Source organism: Macaca mulatta, chromosome 11 (assembly GCF_049350105.2).
Source record: "Macaca mulatta isolate MMU2019108-1 chromosome 11, T2T-MMU8v2.0, whole genome shotgun sequence".
NCBI classification, from domain to species: Eukaryota; Metazoa; Chordata; class Mammalia; order Primates; family Cercopithecidae; genus Macaca; species Macaca mulatta.
The window spans coordinates 61444121-61462000 of NC_133416.1; the positions used below are offsets into that span (position 1 = coordinate 61444121).

General features: G+C 43.8%; 1 protein-coding gene across 2 annotated transcripts in view; it reads right to left on the reverse strand.

The window, feature by feature from the left end:
* The window catches only part of CBX5 (chromobox 5), a 43669-nt gene that overhangs the window by 17330 nt on the left and 8459 nt on the right, over positions 1-17880 (reverse strand). The window contains exons 1-2 of one of the 2 annotated variants that reach the window (XM_015151807.3): positions 4472-4551; positions 2481-2659 (exon numbers count right to left, since the gene is read on the reverse strand). In XM_015151807.3, the coding sequence (XP_015007293.1) occupies positions 2481-2617 (137 nt within the window). In that variant the 5' untranslated portion in view covers positions 2618-2659; positions 4472-4551. Of the gene's footprint in view, positions 1-2480; positions 2660-4471; positions 4552-17880 lie in introns of those variants that run through there. The other variant, NM_001266912.1, reaches the window with a different exon arrangement.

Below are 17880 nucleotides of genomic sequence, written 5' to 3' on the forward strand. Positions count from 1 at the left end.
TCCCAGCTTCTAGGGAGGCTGAGGCAGGAGAATGGCGTGAACCTGGGAGGCGGCAGAGCTTGCAGTGAGCTGAGATCGCGCCACTGCACTCTAGCCTGGGCGACAGAGCGAGACTCCGTCTCAAATAAAAAAAAAAAGGTCAAGAAAAAAAATTCCTCACACAGTAACTTTCCCCAAAACCCACATACCACATAGTTTACCATTCCAGAGGAAATTAACATACCAATATTGAAAGGTGTACCAACACTATTACACAAGCTGAATAGACTTGGGGGTTGGGAGGAGTCTGTTGAAAGCTAGGAAAGCCAGTCCTATAAGGGGATTATCCCTTTTCCTAACACTTTGGCACTGCTGCTTCTACTTTGGTTTCCACCCAAAAGACAACATAGTATGATTTAAAAAGAGCCTGGGTTGGCCAGGGACAGTGATTCACACCTATAATCCCAGCACTTCGAGAGGCCAAGGCAGGCAGATTGGTTGAACCCAAGAGTGCGAGACCAGCCTGGGTAACACAGTGAGACCCTGTCTCTATTTTAAAGATAAAAATATGTAAAAATTTAAATTTAAAAAAATTAAAGTTTTTGAAGAGGCAGGGTCTTGCTATGTTAACCAGACAGGAGTGCAGTGGCTATTCATAGCCTGATCTCACTAATGCTCAGAACAGGAGTTCTGACCTGCTCTGGTTCACTCCTCCTTAGGCAACCTGGTGGTCCCTCACTCCTGGGAGGTCACTATATTGATGCCAAACTTAATGCAGACACCTGATCCGTTTAGTGCACTATAGCCCAGAACTCCTGGACTCAAGCAATCCTCCCACTTCAGCCTCCCTAGTAGCTGGGACTACAGGCACACACCACCACGCCTGGACTCTAAATGCTTTTATGAGAATCAAAAAAAGCACGAGAGGTAGAATCTGATCACTGTCTAGCACAAAGTAGGCGTTCAGTTATAGACAATGCTGATTTGTTGCAGTCTTTTATGAAATCCAGGGCATTTCTGAAAAAGTAAGGACCAATGTTTAATTTGTCTACCCCAAACCTTATCTTTCCCCCTTTCGTCTATGGTACGGCACCAGTAGCTCAATGACAGAGAAAGAGTTTCAAGTATCTTTCAAATACCCCAAATATTTCCAGTGGTGATTCAATGGGCCCAATAAACATCTTCAAAATCTTCAGGTGTTACTTTAGTTCCTATCTGTTAGTGCTCTAGAGGTCTCTCAAACTCAACAGTTCTCATCACTAGTGGAAGCCATGATACCACTCCTCTCTAGAAAGAGGGCATCTTCTGATTGTTGTGCTACCCCATACTTGCACTCTGGGTGCTAGAGATGCTAAGCATCCTGCAAAATGCGTGAATGATCCCACCTACACGCCAATAATTCTCCAGATGAGAAACCTTGATCATGTAATGAAATAACCTCCCGTATGTATCAAAGGTTCTTGACACATAGCCTTTATCCAAAAGTATTGGTAAACCACTGTATCTTTCAGTGTATTTAGGTCCTATACTACAGAGCTGTGCCATCCAATATGGTAACCACTAGCCACATCTGCCTATTTGAAATGCAGCTAGTTTGAATGGAGATGCACTATAAAGTGTAAAATATATCCCAGATTTTCAAGTCTTAGCACACACACACACAAAATTTCGTTAATAACTTTTGTACTGATTAACGCTGAAATAGTATTTTTCATATACTAGGTTAAATAAAATATTATTAAAATTAATTTCACAGCCGGGCACGGTGGCTCACACCTGTAATTCCAGCACTTTGGGAGGCCAAGGCAGATGGCTCATTTGAGCCTAGAAGTTCCAGACCAGCCTGAGCAACATGGCAAAACCCTGCCTCTACTAAAAACACAGTCACCCAGGCTGGAGTGCAGTGGCACAATCCTGGCTCACTGCAACCTCTGCCTCCTGAGTTCAAGTGATTCTCCTACCTCAGCCTCCCCAGTAGCTGGGACTACAGCTGCCCGCCACCACACCTAGCTAATTTTTTTATTTTTAGTAGATGGGGTTTCGCCATGTTGGCCAGGCGGGTCTCAAACTCCTGACCTCAGGTGATCCACCCGCCTCAGCCTCCCAAAGTGCTGAGATTGGAGTACAAGCCACCGCGCCTGGCCTTATAAGCACTACTGTTTATCCTTATTCCACTAAGGAGATAAAATGATTAAGGAAATTAGCCAAGGCTATCCAGTTTGTATCATAAGTGGTGGAGTTAGAATCTAGATCCAGGCAATCTGACTCACGAGTCTGTGCTCCTAACCAATTCATTATACTGCCTTTCAAAAGCAGTATCATTAGCACATAAGCTCCACAAGCGGGGAGATTTTGTTTTGTTTACTGCTGTGTCTTCTAACTCTTAGGAAGAGTGCGGGAGGGGGAAGAAAAAGACAAAGATGCTCATGATTCCTAAGGAAATAAACCAAAGATGTCTATCTCTACAGAGTACCAAAGCCTGGGGGAAAAAAGGAACTTACTCAGAAAAGCCTTTCCACTTCAGTAGATATTCCACTTGTCCCTTAACTACACGCCTGTCTAGCACCTTCTCCACAACGTACTCCTCCTCATCCTCTGAAGAAGAACTGTCAGCTGTCCGCTTGGTTTTCTTTCCCATGTCGCACACCGTTCCACCTGAAAGACTAAGGCCACCGGGTCCCTGTAAAGGCAAAGGACAAAATAGTTAGAATCCATGTGAAGAGTTAAAAACTTTGTCTCTTCTTGATGGGACGAAAAGGGGATAACACCAAGTTGCCATGTGCCCTGCTCTTGAGTCTCAAATCATTCTACAGATGAGTCCTAAGAATTTAATTTAAAAATGAATCAGTCTTCACTTCCTCAACCACAACCTTCTCTTCGGCTAAAGAGACCAAAATTATTAGAAGGCGCAATTGTCTAACTCTTCTTTCAGATTCCAAAAGACAAGTAGTGTGGTATGTTATTCCTGGCTATGTTTATAACTATTTACAAGCCAGGAACTCAAACAGAAATGTGCAAAATCTTCAGTTAAATGAACCAAGATAAAATTAAAACCTTTTTCTCCAAAGTGAATAAGGGTCTTTATAAAAATGAAAAAAGAAAAGCCACTAAAATATGAGTTTTCTGTGCTCTGAGCATCTTGCCCAGTCTCTCACCAGCACAAAAAAAAGGCTTGCTCAGGCATCTTTCACCACATTTTCAGTGACTTGGTACATTTCCCTTAAACAAATTGAGCTTGTCCCTTCAGAGCATCCATCAGCTCACAAAAGCAAGGCTGACATCTCAAACACACTAAGCTTCCTTTTTAGAAAGCTAATTTGGGGATGGGAGGGAGGCAGAAAGGAGAAAAAATTTTCAGTCCTAAAATTCAAAATTAGTCACTAGATTGTTGAGTAATTCCCAAGATGTAACTAATCCAAATAGTTAAGAAGGTACCTCTCCTCTTAACTGAAGTTGACTCAGGGCCAAAGGAAGAGGAGGAGGAAAAAGAAGTCTGGCCCCAGACTCAGCATCAACATGAAGCCTCCTCAAAATACAGAGGAACCATTCATAGGCCCAAGGAAAGCTGAAGCAAGGAAACACAAATGGAAATTGAGTTAAGCTCAGAAATATGCACACCAGGGGGTACTCAACAGAGAATCTAGTTTTAAAAATTCCCATGTTGCTCTTCCACAATCATTTTTAAGAATTCTTCCTTAACCATGCTAAATGGCGCCTACAGTCTGGATTACAGAGTAGCAGAAATTGTTTTCTTAGCTGAACTCCATTTTTGTTTTCCTGTAATCTTTAAAGATGTTTATCAGCACCCTCTAAATATTTCCACCCTGACCAGAAAACCACTGGGTCAGGGAGGGCCCACTACTAATCTCACAATGATGTTCAAGTCACACAAAAAGTGGCAATTATCAATTCACTTCAAATTAGCAAAACTTTAAAAATTATTACAAGAATGTATAGTTGGAAACCATATCCCCAGAACTTATTAGCAATAGGTCTCCCCACCTAAAACACTGCCTATACCCATTACTGCCCTATAAGACTTAAGTTTTTATTAAAATACTCTATTTGGAAGAAGTAGTAGGAAAATGTAGGTGCGGGGGGCGGTTAAAATAATTTTTCCATGAATTTAGAAGAGTCCTAAGCTTCAAGAAAATATTTTATGTGGTTTATTTAAAATGAAACAGCCTCCAACCTCACCAGAGACAGGAAATGTCATATTCCAGGGAGAGTACCCCACCCCCACCCCCACTCACCTTGGAATTTCCGGGAGCTGAGCAGTTTAGGTCAGAGCGCTGGGGTTAAAACCAGCCCCATGTTAGATGCATGCAGTTAAGCATTGTGGCTATGGCCTCCCCTGCCTCACCAGGAAAAACAAGGATTTACATGTGTTCTTCATTTTGAGGGAGAGAAAAGAAAAATCTCCCTTTATACCTTCATGCAGAAGAGGAGCCCCAAAGGTAGAAAATGAATGGGGGTTCCCTCCTTTACCTACCGGATCGCCCCAGTTCTTTCTTTCCCTCTGGGCTAACAGGAGGGGCCTCCCCTCCCAGGTCTGGGTCTTGGCGGGCTGGCAGCTCCCCCGCCCCCACCCAGCTGCCTGGGCGCCACTGCGCAGCTGTCCCAGTCCGTTGCCATAGCAACTGGCAGCAGTACTACACTAAGGGGGAGAAGCAAATGGAAAAGTTAAAAGGCTTAACTTTCCTTTTCAGTGAAGACTGGGTGGAGAAGTTGGAAGGTACCTCTCTTGGCCTCAAGGCTAAGGCATTCAGAGCTCAAGGGAATTACTTCTTAGGTTTTAAATCCAGTATTTATGCTTATTCCTCTAACAGCACTGTAAATTAATCAATAGCATTTTAAGATCATCTAACAAGATTACAGCTCAACTGAAGGGGGGAGGGGAAAGGCTCGATCCTTCTACAATACGATCAGTACAAACCACCCATCACTTAATACAGCCCACCAGAGCACTTCGGGCAACCCCATTTTACCATCTGTCACAGAACAGTTAATTAAAATTGCTTGAGGGGAAAAATAACAGGAAACAGGGGAAGGGAAGTATTTTAAAGACACTATATAACTTTCCTTCTTTGGGGTGATTACTAGAGATAAAATCCAAAGACACGAAGCACTACCAAAACAACAACCCAAAAAAAAAAAAAATCTTTTAACTAAAATTACAGGTGGAGCGCCGGGCGCAGCGGCTCATGCCTGCAATCCCACAACTTTGGGAGGACGGGGCAGGGCAATCATTTGAGGTCAGGTGTTCGAGACTAGCCCGACCAACATGGTGAAACCCCGTCTCTACTAAAAATACAAAAAAATTAACCAGGCGCGGTGGCAGGCGCATATAGTCCCAGTTACTCAGGGGGCTGAGGGAGGAGAATCGCTTGAACCCGGGAGGCGGAGGTTGCAGTGAGCCAAGATCGTGCCACTGCACTCCAGCCTGGGCGACAAGAGTGAGACTGTCTCAAAAAAATAAAATAAAATTTAGGTGGAAAAAAATTCCTAAGAAGTTTAAAAAAAAAAAAAAAGGAGAGCGGTTCTGCCACAACCTAATGGTTGATAAATTAAAACCACTTCTAGGTTGTTCTATAATGTTATGAAACAGATTTTTAAATAATTATTCATCACCTGATACATTATTAATGTACAACTCTCTGTATCAGTATGTCCCAATTCTTGAGAAAAGGAGTACTGGGATAAATAAAAAAGACATACAGAGACTTCAAATACTGTAAGTTTTCCATTCTTCTGGCTCTAAAGAACATTTTTGAGAGCTTCAAAACTACTCTGCTTTATAGATATGGGAACTTTAAAGCCAGAAGTGGCTGCCATAGGAGAGTAAGAAAAAGGGACAATCAAAAGCAAAGAACTCAGTTGAGCCAAGCACGGTGGCCCACACCTGTAATCCCAGCACTTTGGGAAGCCGAAGCGGATGGATTACGGGAGGTCAGGAGTTCGAGACCAGCCTGACCAACATGGTGAAACCCCATCTCTACTAAAAATACAAAAATTGGCCAGGCATAGTAGCACATGCCTGTAATCACAGCCACTTGGGAGGCTAAGGCAGGAGAAGCGCTTGAACCTGGGAGGCAGAGGTTGCAGTGAGCCGAGATTGCACAACTGCACTCCAGCCTGGGCAACAAGAGCGAAACTCTGTCTCAAAAAAAACAAATAAATAAATAAGAAAGAACGCAGTTGAGAAGAAGCATAGAATGGTGACTATTTTGGCTGTCAAACAGAAGAAACCATAGGGTATAAGACCAAAGGAGAAATTTTTTTTTCTTTTTTTTTTTTTTTGAGACGGAGTCTCGCTCTGTCACCAGGCTAGAGTGCTGTGGCGCAATCTCGGCTCACTGCAACCTCCAGCTCCCTGGTTCAAGGGATTCTCCTGCCTCAGCCTCCCAAGTAGCTGGGATTACAGGCATGTGCCACCACGCCCAGCTAATTTTTGTTATTTTTAGTAGAGATGGGGTTTCATCACGTTGGCCAGGATGGTCTCGATTTCCTGATCTCGTGATCCACCCGCCTTGGCCTCCCAAAGTGCTGGGATTACAGGCATGAGCCACTGCGCCCGTCCAGAAATTTTTTAATTACAAAAGATTTCCTCAAATTGGAATGGATCATCAGCAAACCTCCGATTAAAAACTGCATTTTTCGGCCGGGCGCGGTGGCTCAAGCCTGTAATCCCAGCACTTTGGGAGGCCGAGACGGGCGGATCACGAGGTCAGGAGATCGAGACCATCCTGGCTAACACGGTGAAACCCTGTCTCTACTAAAAAAAAAAAAAATACAAAAAACTAGCCGGGCCAGGTGGCGGGCGCCTGTAGTCCCAGCTACTCAGGAGGCTGAGGCAGGAGAATGGTGTAGATCCGGCCACTGCACTCCAGCCCAGGCGACAGAGCGAGACTCCGTCTCAAAAAAATAAAAACTGCATTTTTCAACTCTTCTTACCTTTTGTTTTAAACTTTTCATAATTAAGGGATATGAAAACAATACCAAACATTTAAACAGGATCTTGACTCTGATTAACTTGCCATGTGTGATCTTGAGTAAATAAATTTTCCATCTGACCCCGGAATCATTTAAACAGGCTAAATAAATCTGTACTACCCGCCCTACCTACCTCCTAGGGAAAAAGTGAGTTTATGTTGAAACCAAAGATCTATTAAGTCCCCCAAAGAGAACCTTCTGTAAAAATATGTCAGGGCTGAATACAACAGCAGAAGAAAATATGTGACCTTCCAAATTCCTAAGCTAGTAAACCAAATCACATGCAGTAACTCCTGCAGCTCAACACATTAGTAGATAGCAAGAAAATGAGGAACAGTGTCTTTGTTAACTAGGCACTGGAAAACGAATAAACCTTCAGAGAACAGGGTAGGTATGTTCTCTCTCAAGGGCAAAATACTTATTCCTTAAAACTCAGACAAACTTTAAAGATGGCAGAATGAAAAGACTAATAGTAACTCTGTGAAGGAATAAGGAACAGGAAAGAATGACAGCAATACTAACATTTTGGTGAAATCTTTCAGAGAAAGAAAAGTGAATTTAAAGAGGAAAGAGACAAAAATATTCTGGTGTCCACCCCTCCCCACAAAACATCAGGAAGTAAAAGATTGAGTTCAATTCCCTCCTTTCCACTCTTAAGAACTGCCTAAAGGGCACATGGGCTGAGGTCCTTTTCTTTTTGGGAAATGGGTTTTGTAACCACTGACAAATCAAATTAGGCCTGATGCCAGAAGTCAGAGTCCAACCATAATATTCTTTAAAGGATGGCATGCAATTGTCTTGTAAATCTCCTGGACAGTCACAGATCAGAAGCTGGCAAGGATGACGACATACTTCTGATGGAATGTGTCTTATCTTAACCTTGAAGTTACAGATCTGCTCAGGAGCAGCAGTAAGAAATGAGAAATGCACTCAGACATCGGAGGGGACATAATTCTCTTTTAGACAGTGCGACCCAGAGTATTAGGGTCAAATGAAACACAAAGCCAGTCAAACAATTTAAGGGCTAGAGCCTGGACCAGATAGAGCATCAAGACTGGTGGTTCACACTGAGCTTAGGGGGAGGGAGCTTTCCAGCATGAGAAATGAGACATGGTTGGCAGGATGATGGAGTGATTAGGTAGAATCCCAATACGATGACAGACGAAAAGAAGGTGAGCCTCTGAACACAACCTTATCCTTGTGGAAATCTCCAAGGGAAAGGGTGAGCAGCTTCTCAAATTTCTAGAGTCTTTCAGGAATAATTGCTCTCAGCCTTCTCTCTTAAATATAGATAGGAACTATCTGGTAAAGCTACCCAGTAACTATAGATAGATTACAGCACCTAAGGCCCAGAGATGAGAAAAGAGGCTGGGTGCGGTGGCTCACGCCTGTAATCCCAGCACTTTGGGAGGCTGAGGCAGGCAGATCTCCTGAGGTCAGGAGTTCCAGACCAACCTGGCCAACATGGTGAAACCCTGTCTCTACTAAAAATACAAAAATTAGCCAGGCATGGTGGCAGGCGCCTGTAATCCCAGCTACTCGGGAGGCTGAGGCAGGAGAATCGCTTGAACCCAGAAGGTGGAGGTTGCAGTGAGCCAAGATTGAGCCATTGCACTCCAGCCTGGGCAACAAGGGCGAAACTTCGTCTCAAAAAAAAAAAAAAAATCAGCTCCCAGCAATTACAGAAAGGGCATCACAAGCAAGCTAGGGCAACCCAGAAAAACAAGAGGTAGGCCGGGCACAGTGGCTCCTGCCTATAATCCCAGCACTATGGGAGGCCGAGGCAGGTGGATCATGAGGTCAGGAGTTCAAGACCAGCCTGGTCAATATGGTGAAACCCCATCTATACTAAAGACACACAAAAATTAGTCAGGCGTGGTGTAATCCCAGCTACACAGGAGGCTGAGGCAGTTATGCACCTGTAATCCCAGCTACTCAGAAGGCTGAGGCGGGAGAATCACTTAAACTGGGAGACGGAGGTTGCAGTGAGCTGAGATGGCACCACTGCACTCCAGCCTGGACAACAGGGCAAGACTCCATCTAAAGAAAAAAAAAAAAAAAGGCTGGGCACAGTGTCTCACGCCTGTAATCCCAACACTTTGGGAGGCCGAGGCGGGAGAATCATGAGGTCAGGAGATCAAGACCATCCTGGCTAACACAGTGAAACCGTCTCTACTAAAAATACAAAAAAATTAACCGGGCATGGTGGCGGGCGCCTGTAGTCCCGGCTACTTCAGAGGCTGAGGCAAGAGAATGGCGTGAAGCCAGGAGGTGGAGCTTGCAGTGAGCCGAGATCGCACCACTGCACTCCAGCCTGGGCGACAGCGCGAGACTCCGTCTCAATATAAAAAAAAAAAAAAAAAAAAAGAGGTAATGATTAGCCCTTGGCATTGACCATTTAATCCTGGAACAACCCACATAGGGTCCCTGGTATCTGCTTTGTCCAGTTTAGGCTCTACTCTCATCCCTCCAGTCATTTGAGACAGGGTCTTGTTCTGTTGTTCAGGCTGTAGTGCAGTGACGCGGACAGTTCATTGCAGCCTCAAACTCCTGGGCTGAAGCAATCCTCTCACCTCAGCCTCCTGAGTAGCTGGGACCACAGGGGCACACCACCATGCCTGGCTACATTTTTAAATTTTTTTGGTGAGATGCAGTCTCACTGTGTTGCCCAAGCTGGTCTCAAACTCCTGGGCTGAGGCAATCCTCCCGCCTTACCCCCACAAAGCAGTCACTACTTCTCAATACCAATTCCGGTGGCTTTTCTTACATCTTGTTATAGCCATTTTATTTTCATCACCACTTATGAGCAAAAGTACACATAATTCTAGATCTTTCACTAAGCTTTCTTTTTATTAAGAATGAAAGCCAGCCGGGCGCAGTGGCTCACACCTGTAATCCCAGCAGTTTGGGAGGCCAAGACAGGTGGATCACCTGAGGTCAGGAGTTTGAGACCAGGCTGGCCAACATGGCGAAACCCCGTCTCTACTAAAAATACAAAAATTAGCCAGGCATCGTGCTGGGCACCTGTAATCCTAGCTACTTGGGAGGCTGAGGCAGGAGAATTGCTGAAACCTGGGAAGCAGAGGTTGCAGTGAGTTGAGATCCCGCCACTGCACTCCAGCCTGGGCGACAGAGCCAGACTTCACCTCAAAACAAAACAAAACAAAACAAAAGTATATTTGGCTGGGCGCGGTGGCTCACGCCTGTAATCCCAGCACTTTGGGAGGCCAAGGCAGACGGATCACAAGGTCAGGAGATCAAGACCATCCTGGCTAACACAGTGAAACCGTCTCTACTAAAAATACAAAAAAATTAACCGGGCATGGTGGCGGGAGCCTGTAGTCCCGGCTACTCGGGAGGCTTAGGCAGGAGAATGGCATGAACCTGGGAGGCAGAGCTTGCAGTGAGCCGAGATCGCACCACTGCACTCCAGCCTGGGCAACAGAGCCAGATTCTGTCTCAAAAAAACAAAAACAAAAACATATACTTGGCTGGGTATCATGGCTTACACCTATAATCCCAACAATTTGGGAGGTTGAGGCAGGATCACAGCTTGGGCCCAGAGTTCAACACCAGCATAAGCAAACATAGGGGGACCTCCCCAATATGTAAAATAATAATTGTATATATACACATTCTAAATGGCGATAAAGGCTGCCCTGTAAGTTCCATTTGGTTGTATGTCCCCCCAGCTCTGATTACCAACATATTATAAATGAATGTGGGTTACAAGACTCAATTTTCAGAATTGCTTGAAGGTATCAGTCTGATAAACTGGTGTATTTAGTAGTAACACAAAAATTCTTGTTTGATATCTCAACATTTTATACTGGATTTTCTTTTTTTTTCACCCTCATTAAAATCCACTGAATTTCCTCTCTCAACTACCAGTTTTCAGAAACACGCATTCTATTTTATAGAATAAGATGTTGCCCTATTAAAAAAAAGTATCAGTTTTCTTTAAATTTAGCTAGGGTACACCTAAACCCACCACTGGGCAAGAGGTTAAATATCCAATTGTTTCAAGATTTATGAGAAAGCAGAATTTGGCACCACCATGGGAAAATGCCTTCCAGATGGTGTTTTCCAACAACTCTATCCTTGGAAATATACTGAACTCATCTCAAGGCACCACACTCTCAGGTGGGTGTTAATCTCACATCCACTCCTCTCAAGCGTAATGAAACATGAATTTGGAGACCTCGTCACCTTTCACAAAGAACCTGGCAATACCATCATAAATAAATCTTGAGGAAAATGGGTAAGAGCAACATTTGAGTACATTATCATGAATCTTAGATTTATACATACCACTTTGGCAGATCATGTTCACAAAATATGGAAGGATTAAAAGAAAACTGAAAATGCTCATTCCCAAATAAAATTATGGTGATAAAGCATTTTCCAAATATTTGTCATAAAATTAAGACTCAGTCCTTACCATGGCATTATCTAGCTTGCAGATTTTTTTTTTTTTTTTTTTTTTTTTGAGACGGAGTCTTGCTCTGCCGCCCAGGCTGGAGTGCAGTGGCCGGATCTCAGCTCACTGCAAGCTCCGCCTCCCGGGTTCACGCCATTCTCCTGCCTCAGCCTCCCGAGTAGCTGGGACTACAGGCGCCCACCACCTCGCCCGGCTAGTTTTTTTGTATATTTTAGTAGAGACGGGGTTTCACCATGTTAGCCAGGATGGTCTCGATCTCCTGACCTCGTGATCCGCCCATCTCGGCCTCCCAAAGTGCTGGGATTACAGGCTTGAGCCACCGCGCCCGGCCTAGCTTGCAGATTTTAGACCTCAATAGCTTAAGGGTTACAAAGGCTCCTTCAGGTCATTTCAACAAATCATCCTTTTTTTTTTTTTTTTTTTTTGAGACGGAGTCTCACTCTGTCACCCAGGCTGGAGTGCAGTGGCCAGATCTCAGCTCACTGCAAGCTCCGTCTCCCGGGTTTACGCCATTCTCCTGCCTCAGCCTCGCGAGTAGCCAGGACTATTGGCGCCTGCCACCTCGCCCAGCTAGTTTTGTTGTATTTTTTGGTAGAGACAGAGTTTCACCGTGTTAGCCAGGATGGTCTCAATCTCCTGACCTCGTGATCCGCCCATCTCGGCCTCCCAAAGTGCTGGGATTACAGGCTTGAGCCACCGCGCCCGGCCCAAATCATCCATTTTAACAAAGAACCTGTGTTAAGTCAGGCAATTTTTTTTTTTTTTTTTTTTTTTTGAGACGGAGTCTAGCTCTGTCGCCCAGGCTCGAGTGCAGTGGCACGATCTCAGCTCACGCTTCCATGTCCCGGGTTCATGCCATTCTCCTGCCTCAGCCTCCCGAGTAGCTGGGATTACAGGTGCCTGCCACCATGCCTGGCTAATTTTTTGTATTTTTAGTAGAGACGGGGTTTCACAGTGTTAGCCAGGATGGTCTTGATCTCCTGACCTTGTGACCCACCCACCTCGACCTCCCAAAGTGCTGGGATTACAGGCATGAGCCACAGCGTCCAGCTGACAATCTGTTTTCTTAGCATCAGTTTAAAGAAGACATTTGGCTGGGCATGGTGGCTCACGCCTATAATCCCAGCACTTTGGGAGGCGGGTGGATCACTTGAAGCCAGGAGTTCGAGAAGAGCCTAGCCAACATGGCGAAACCCCATCTCTACTAAAAATACAAAAATTAGTCAGGCGTGGTGGTGGGCACCTGTAATCCCAGCTACTCAGGAGGCTGAGGCAGGAGAATCGCTTGAACCCGGGAGACGGAGGTTACAGTGAACTGAGATTGCACCATTGCAATCCAGCCTGGGCAACAGAGCTAGACTTCATCTCAAACAAACAACAACAACAAAAAATACAAGGGTATCCTTGGCTGCTCCTGGGCCATGTATTATGATCCTGACCAATTTCTCTCTGTGGGAATTTAAAAGCTGTTAAAAAAAATACATAATGGGTGATGACAGGAGAAACAAACCCACACCAGAAGTTATCGAACCTTGCAGGTCTTTTCAAGTATCTCTATTGACATTTAAGTTGAGTTACTATGCCACAATATCATAAAAGTATGCTCTACACTTCAGCTATATTGATAGTTAAATGCAAAGAAAGGCATCAGATAAATGGCTAAAGGGATGGGTAATCTCAGACCACCCAGCTCTTCAATTGAGTGTTTTGATGTGTTACATAAGATGTTTCTGACTCCCTTTTTGTCCAGTTTCCAACTACATTCCCAATTCAAATCCTATGCCAAAAACATGATTAATATAGTAATTCTGATCCTTGTTCTAAAATTGGTTGATTATGGGATATTTATTGAGGGCCTAAAAAGTGTCAAGCATTGCATGAGCACAGAGTCTATTCCAGTTTTCAATTTTAAGGCGAGGATTTTTGAATTCCTCCTTGGTCAAGTTACCACCTCCTCCAAAGGTTGTTATAGAAAAGGTAAAAGGTAACTTGTCGCCAGGCGCGGTGGCTCATGCCTGTAATCCCAGCACTTTGGGAGGCCGAGGCGGGCGAATCACGAGGTCAGAAGATCGAGACCATCCTAATACGGTGAAACCCCGTCTCTACTAAAAATATAAAAAACTAGCCGGGCGTGGTGCTGGCAGGCGCCTGTAGTCCCAGCTGCTCGGGAGGCTGAGGCAGGAGAATGGCGTGAACCTGGGAGGCGGAGCTTGCAGTGAGCCGAGATCGTGCCACTGCACTATGGCCTGGGCGACAGAGCAAGACTGCCTCAAAAAAAAAAAAAAAAAGGTAACTTGTCAATAGTGGAAAGATCAGGACAGGAGTAAGTACATGTGGGTCTTAACCCAACTAGATCATTAAAAGGTCAAGTTGGACAATTTCATTAACTCTCATGGGTATTAGTTATCAGCCCTACTTAAACATCTGTTGTGGGGAAAACAAGAAAATACTCTGAAAAATATAAAGCAAATAGAAGTTAAATGTCTGACAGTAGATGAAGTTAAAAATAACTGTTTTGGGCCAGGCATGGTGGCTCACACCTGTAATCCCAGCACTTTGGGAGGCTGAGGTGGGCGTGTCACGAGGTCGGGAAAAACAGACCATCCTGGCTAACCTGGTGAAAGTCTGTCTCTACTAAAACTACAAAACATTAGCCCAGCATGGTGGCACGTGCCTGTAGTCCCAGATACTCAGGAGGCTGAGGCAGGAGAATTGCTTGAACCCCACAGGAGGCGGAAGTTGCAGTGAGTCGAGATTGCACCACTGCACTCCAGCCTGGGTGACAGAGCGAGGCTCTGTCTCAAAATAAATAAATATGTTTTGATAAGCGTTCCTGCTTCTGTTTTCTGGAAGAGTTTGTATAAAATTGGTATTTCTTCCTAAAAAGTTTGGTAAAATTCTTCAGTGAAGCCATCTGGGCTCAGAGTTTTCTTTTTCTTTTGAGACAGAGTCTTGCTCTGTCGTCTAGGCTGGAGTGCAGTGGTGCAATCTCAGCTCACTGCATCCGCCTCCGGGGTTCAAGCAATTCTCCTGCCTCAGCCTCCCAAGTAGCTGAGACTCAGGAGCACACCACCATGCCTGGCTAATTTTTGTATTTTTAGTACAGACGGGGCTTCACCATGCTAGCCAGGCTGGTCTTGAATTCCTGACCTCGTGATCCACCTGCATCAGGCTCCCAAAGTTCTGGGATTACAGGCACGAGCCACTGCGCTTGGCCTGTGCCTGGCGTTTTCTTTGTGGGATGATTTATATCTACAAATTCCTTTTCCTTAACAGAGATAGGGCTAGTAAGGTTCGGAAGTTTTCTTCTTGTTTTTTCCTGTAGAGAGGTCTCATTATGTTTCCTAGGCTGGTCTTGAACTCTTGGCCTCCCAAAATGTTGAGATTACATGTGTAAACCTCCATGCCCACCCAAGGTTCTGTATTTGAGTTTTGGTAGTCTGTCTTCAAGGAAGTTTCTAACTTCAACTAAGACATTGAATGTATTCATATCATTTTTCTTTTTTTTTGAGACGGAGTCTCGCTCTGTCACCCAGGCTGGACTGCAGTGGCCGGATCTCAGCTCACTGCAAGCTCCACCTCCCGGGTTTACGCCATTCTCCTGCCTCAGCCTCCCGAGTAGCCGGGACTACAAATGCCCGCCACCTCGCCCGGCTAGTTTTTTTTTTTTGTATTTTTTTTAGTAGAGACAGGGTTTCACCGTGTTAGCCAGGAAAGGATGGTCTCTGACCTCGTGATCCGCCCATCCCTGCCTCCCAAAGTGCTGGGATTACAGGCTTGAGCCACCGCGCCCAGCCCGTATCGTTTTTCAAAATATTCCCTTATTACTTTTATCTGTAGGATCAGTAGCGATATTCCTTATTTCCTAATATTGGCAATTAGTATCTTTTTTCCTGATTTATCAATTTTATTCATCTTTTCAAAGAACTTTCCATTTTACTGATATTCTCTATTGTTCTATATCCCAATAATTGCTGCTTTTATCATTACTATTTTCTTGTTTACTTTGGATTTAATTTGTTCTTTTTCTAGGTTCATAGGGCAAAACCTGTCAGTGACCTGCTTTTGTTATTAAAGTACTTAATGCTATCAATTTCCCTTTAAGCGCTGTCTTAACTGCATCCCACAAGTTTTTTTTGTTTTGTTTTTGAGATAGGGTCTCTGTCACCCAGGCTCAAGTGCAGTGGCAGGATCACAGCTCGATGCAGCCTTGATCTCCCAAGCTCCACTGAGTTTCCCACCTCAGCCTTCCAAGTAGCTGGGACTACCGGTGAGCCACCACTCCTGGATACTTTTTTTTTTTAGAAACTAGGTCTCACTATGTTGCCCAGGCTGGTCATGAACTCTTGGGCTCGAGTGATCCTCTCGTCTCAGCTTCTCAAAGTGTTGGGTTTACAGGAATCAGTCACAGCACCCAGCTTCATCCTAAAAGTTTTGATATATCGTCTTTTCATTTTCATTCAGTTCCAAGTATATTTTAGTTTTCTTTGCAATTTCCTCTTTGTAGGTGGGTTACTTTGAAGTGTGTTGTGTAGTTTCACAATATTTAGGGATTTTTCTTGATATCTTTGTTACTGATTTTTTATTTAATTGCACTATGATCAGGAAAGAAACATATCTTGGCCAGGCACAGTGGCTCATGCCTGTAATCCCAGCACTTTGGGAAGCTGAGATGAGAGGATCACTTGAGCCCAGGAGTCTGACATCAATCTGGGCAACATAACAAGACCCTGCCTCTACCAAAAAAAAAAAAAAAAAAAAAGGGTGGGGGGGCTAAGCATGGTGGCACATGCCAGTGGTCCCAGCTTTTCTGGAGGCTGAGGCAGGAGGATCACTTGCGCCCAGGAGTTTCAGGCTGAAGTGAGTTATGATTGTGCCACTGAAATCCAGCTTGGGTGACAGAACAAGACCCTGTTTAAATTTTTTTTAAAAAACCTTTATGATTGAATCCTTTTGAATTTGAGACTTAATGACCCAGAAGATAAACTGTGTAACTGTTCCATGTGCACTTGAAAAGCACATGTATTCTGTTGTTGCTTGTACTATTCTATAAATGTCAATTATATCAGGTTATTGGCAGTGTTGTTCAAGTCTTCTGTTTCCTTACTGATTTCGTCTACCTGTTTTATCAGTTACTGAGAGGCACTGAAATTTCCAAATATAATTGCAGATGTCTGTTATTTCCTTTTTTTTTTTTTTTTTTTTTGAGACGGAGTCTTGCTCTGTCACCCAGGCTGGAATGCAGTGGTGCAACCTCAGGTCACTGCAATCTCCGCCTCCCAGGTTCAAGCGATTCTCCTGCCTCAACCTCCCGAGTAGTTGGGATTAATTACAAGCGCATGCCACTATGCCCAGATAATTTTTGTATTTTTAGTAGACAGGGTTTCGCCATGTTGGCCAGGCTGGTCTGGAACTCCTGACCTCAAGAAGTCCACCAACCTCAGCCTCCCAAAGTGCTGGGATTACAGGCATAAGTCACCACGCCTGGCTTGTTACTTCATTTCTGTTTTCCTTTGTGTATGTTGAAGCTTTATTATTAGCTTTTAGGACATTTAGAATTGTTATATCCACTTGATGGATTTATTCATTATTACATAACCTGGTGTTTGTTATTTGCCCTATTTCATAAGTCTATCATGGAAAAATAATAAGAAAATACTTTGGAAAATATATAGGAAACAGAAGGAAAAATGTTTAATAATCAAGGAAGTTAAAATTTTAATAAATTTTCTTTATTATCTGTAAGTCTTATCTATGCTTATCTCTATTCATATAAATGAGGTTTGCTATGTTTTATCAGATCTTAGGCATAATTTATTGTTGTGAAATACTGAACAAATTAGCAGTATATTACCCTCCACAACTCACAGTGAGGTGAGGTGCACAGATTTAGGGATGAGAAACGAGGCACGGAGAGTTCAAGGATTTGCCTTAAAAACAAAACTTAAGATTTCCCAGCCTGTTAGTTGACCTCTTTAGTACAGGGCATTTTATTCCGACATAATTATATTTTATTCTGACATAATTATGCCCTCTGGCTCAGATATGAACTTGCTTTATTCTAAGAAACATAGATTACTATCAGAAAAATACTTGAATCCAATTTAGTTCCTCCTCTCCACAGAAGAAATAAATAACGAGTATGTTATAAAACCTGATCTTCAAACAGTCCTTTCAAGTACACCATCTCAAGCTCAGGGCTTTATCTAGTGTCCTTCCTAGTAATGAAACAGGATGGAACAGGCATTCAGTGAGTATGAAGAATAAGACTGCAAGTGAAAATTTTTACTCTCTCTATAACCTAGTTTCAGGTAGAAAAAAATTTGTCAGTGTTTAATTTTGATGAACTACTACTACTGGAAAGAAAATCCAGGCTACACAATCTATAGCCTCACTAGAAATATAGTGAAAATGTCCCAGCTAGTCTATTACATTCCTTGTAGAAAACCTTTTCTTTAGAAAGGCTT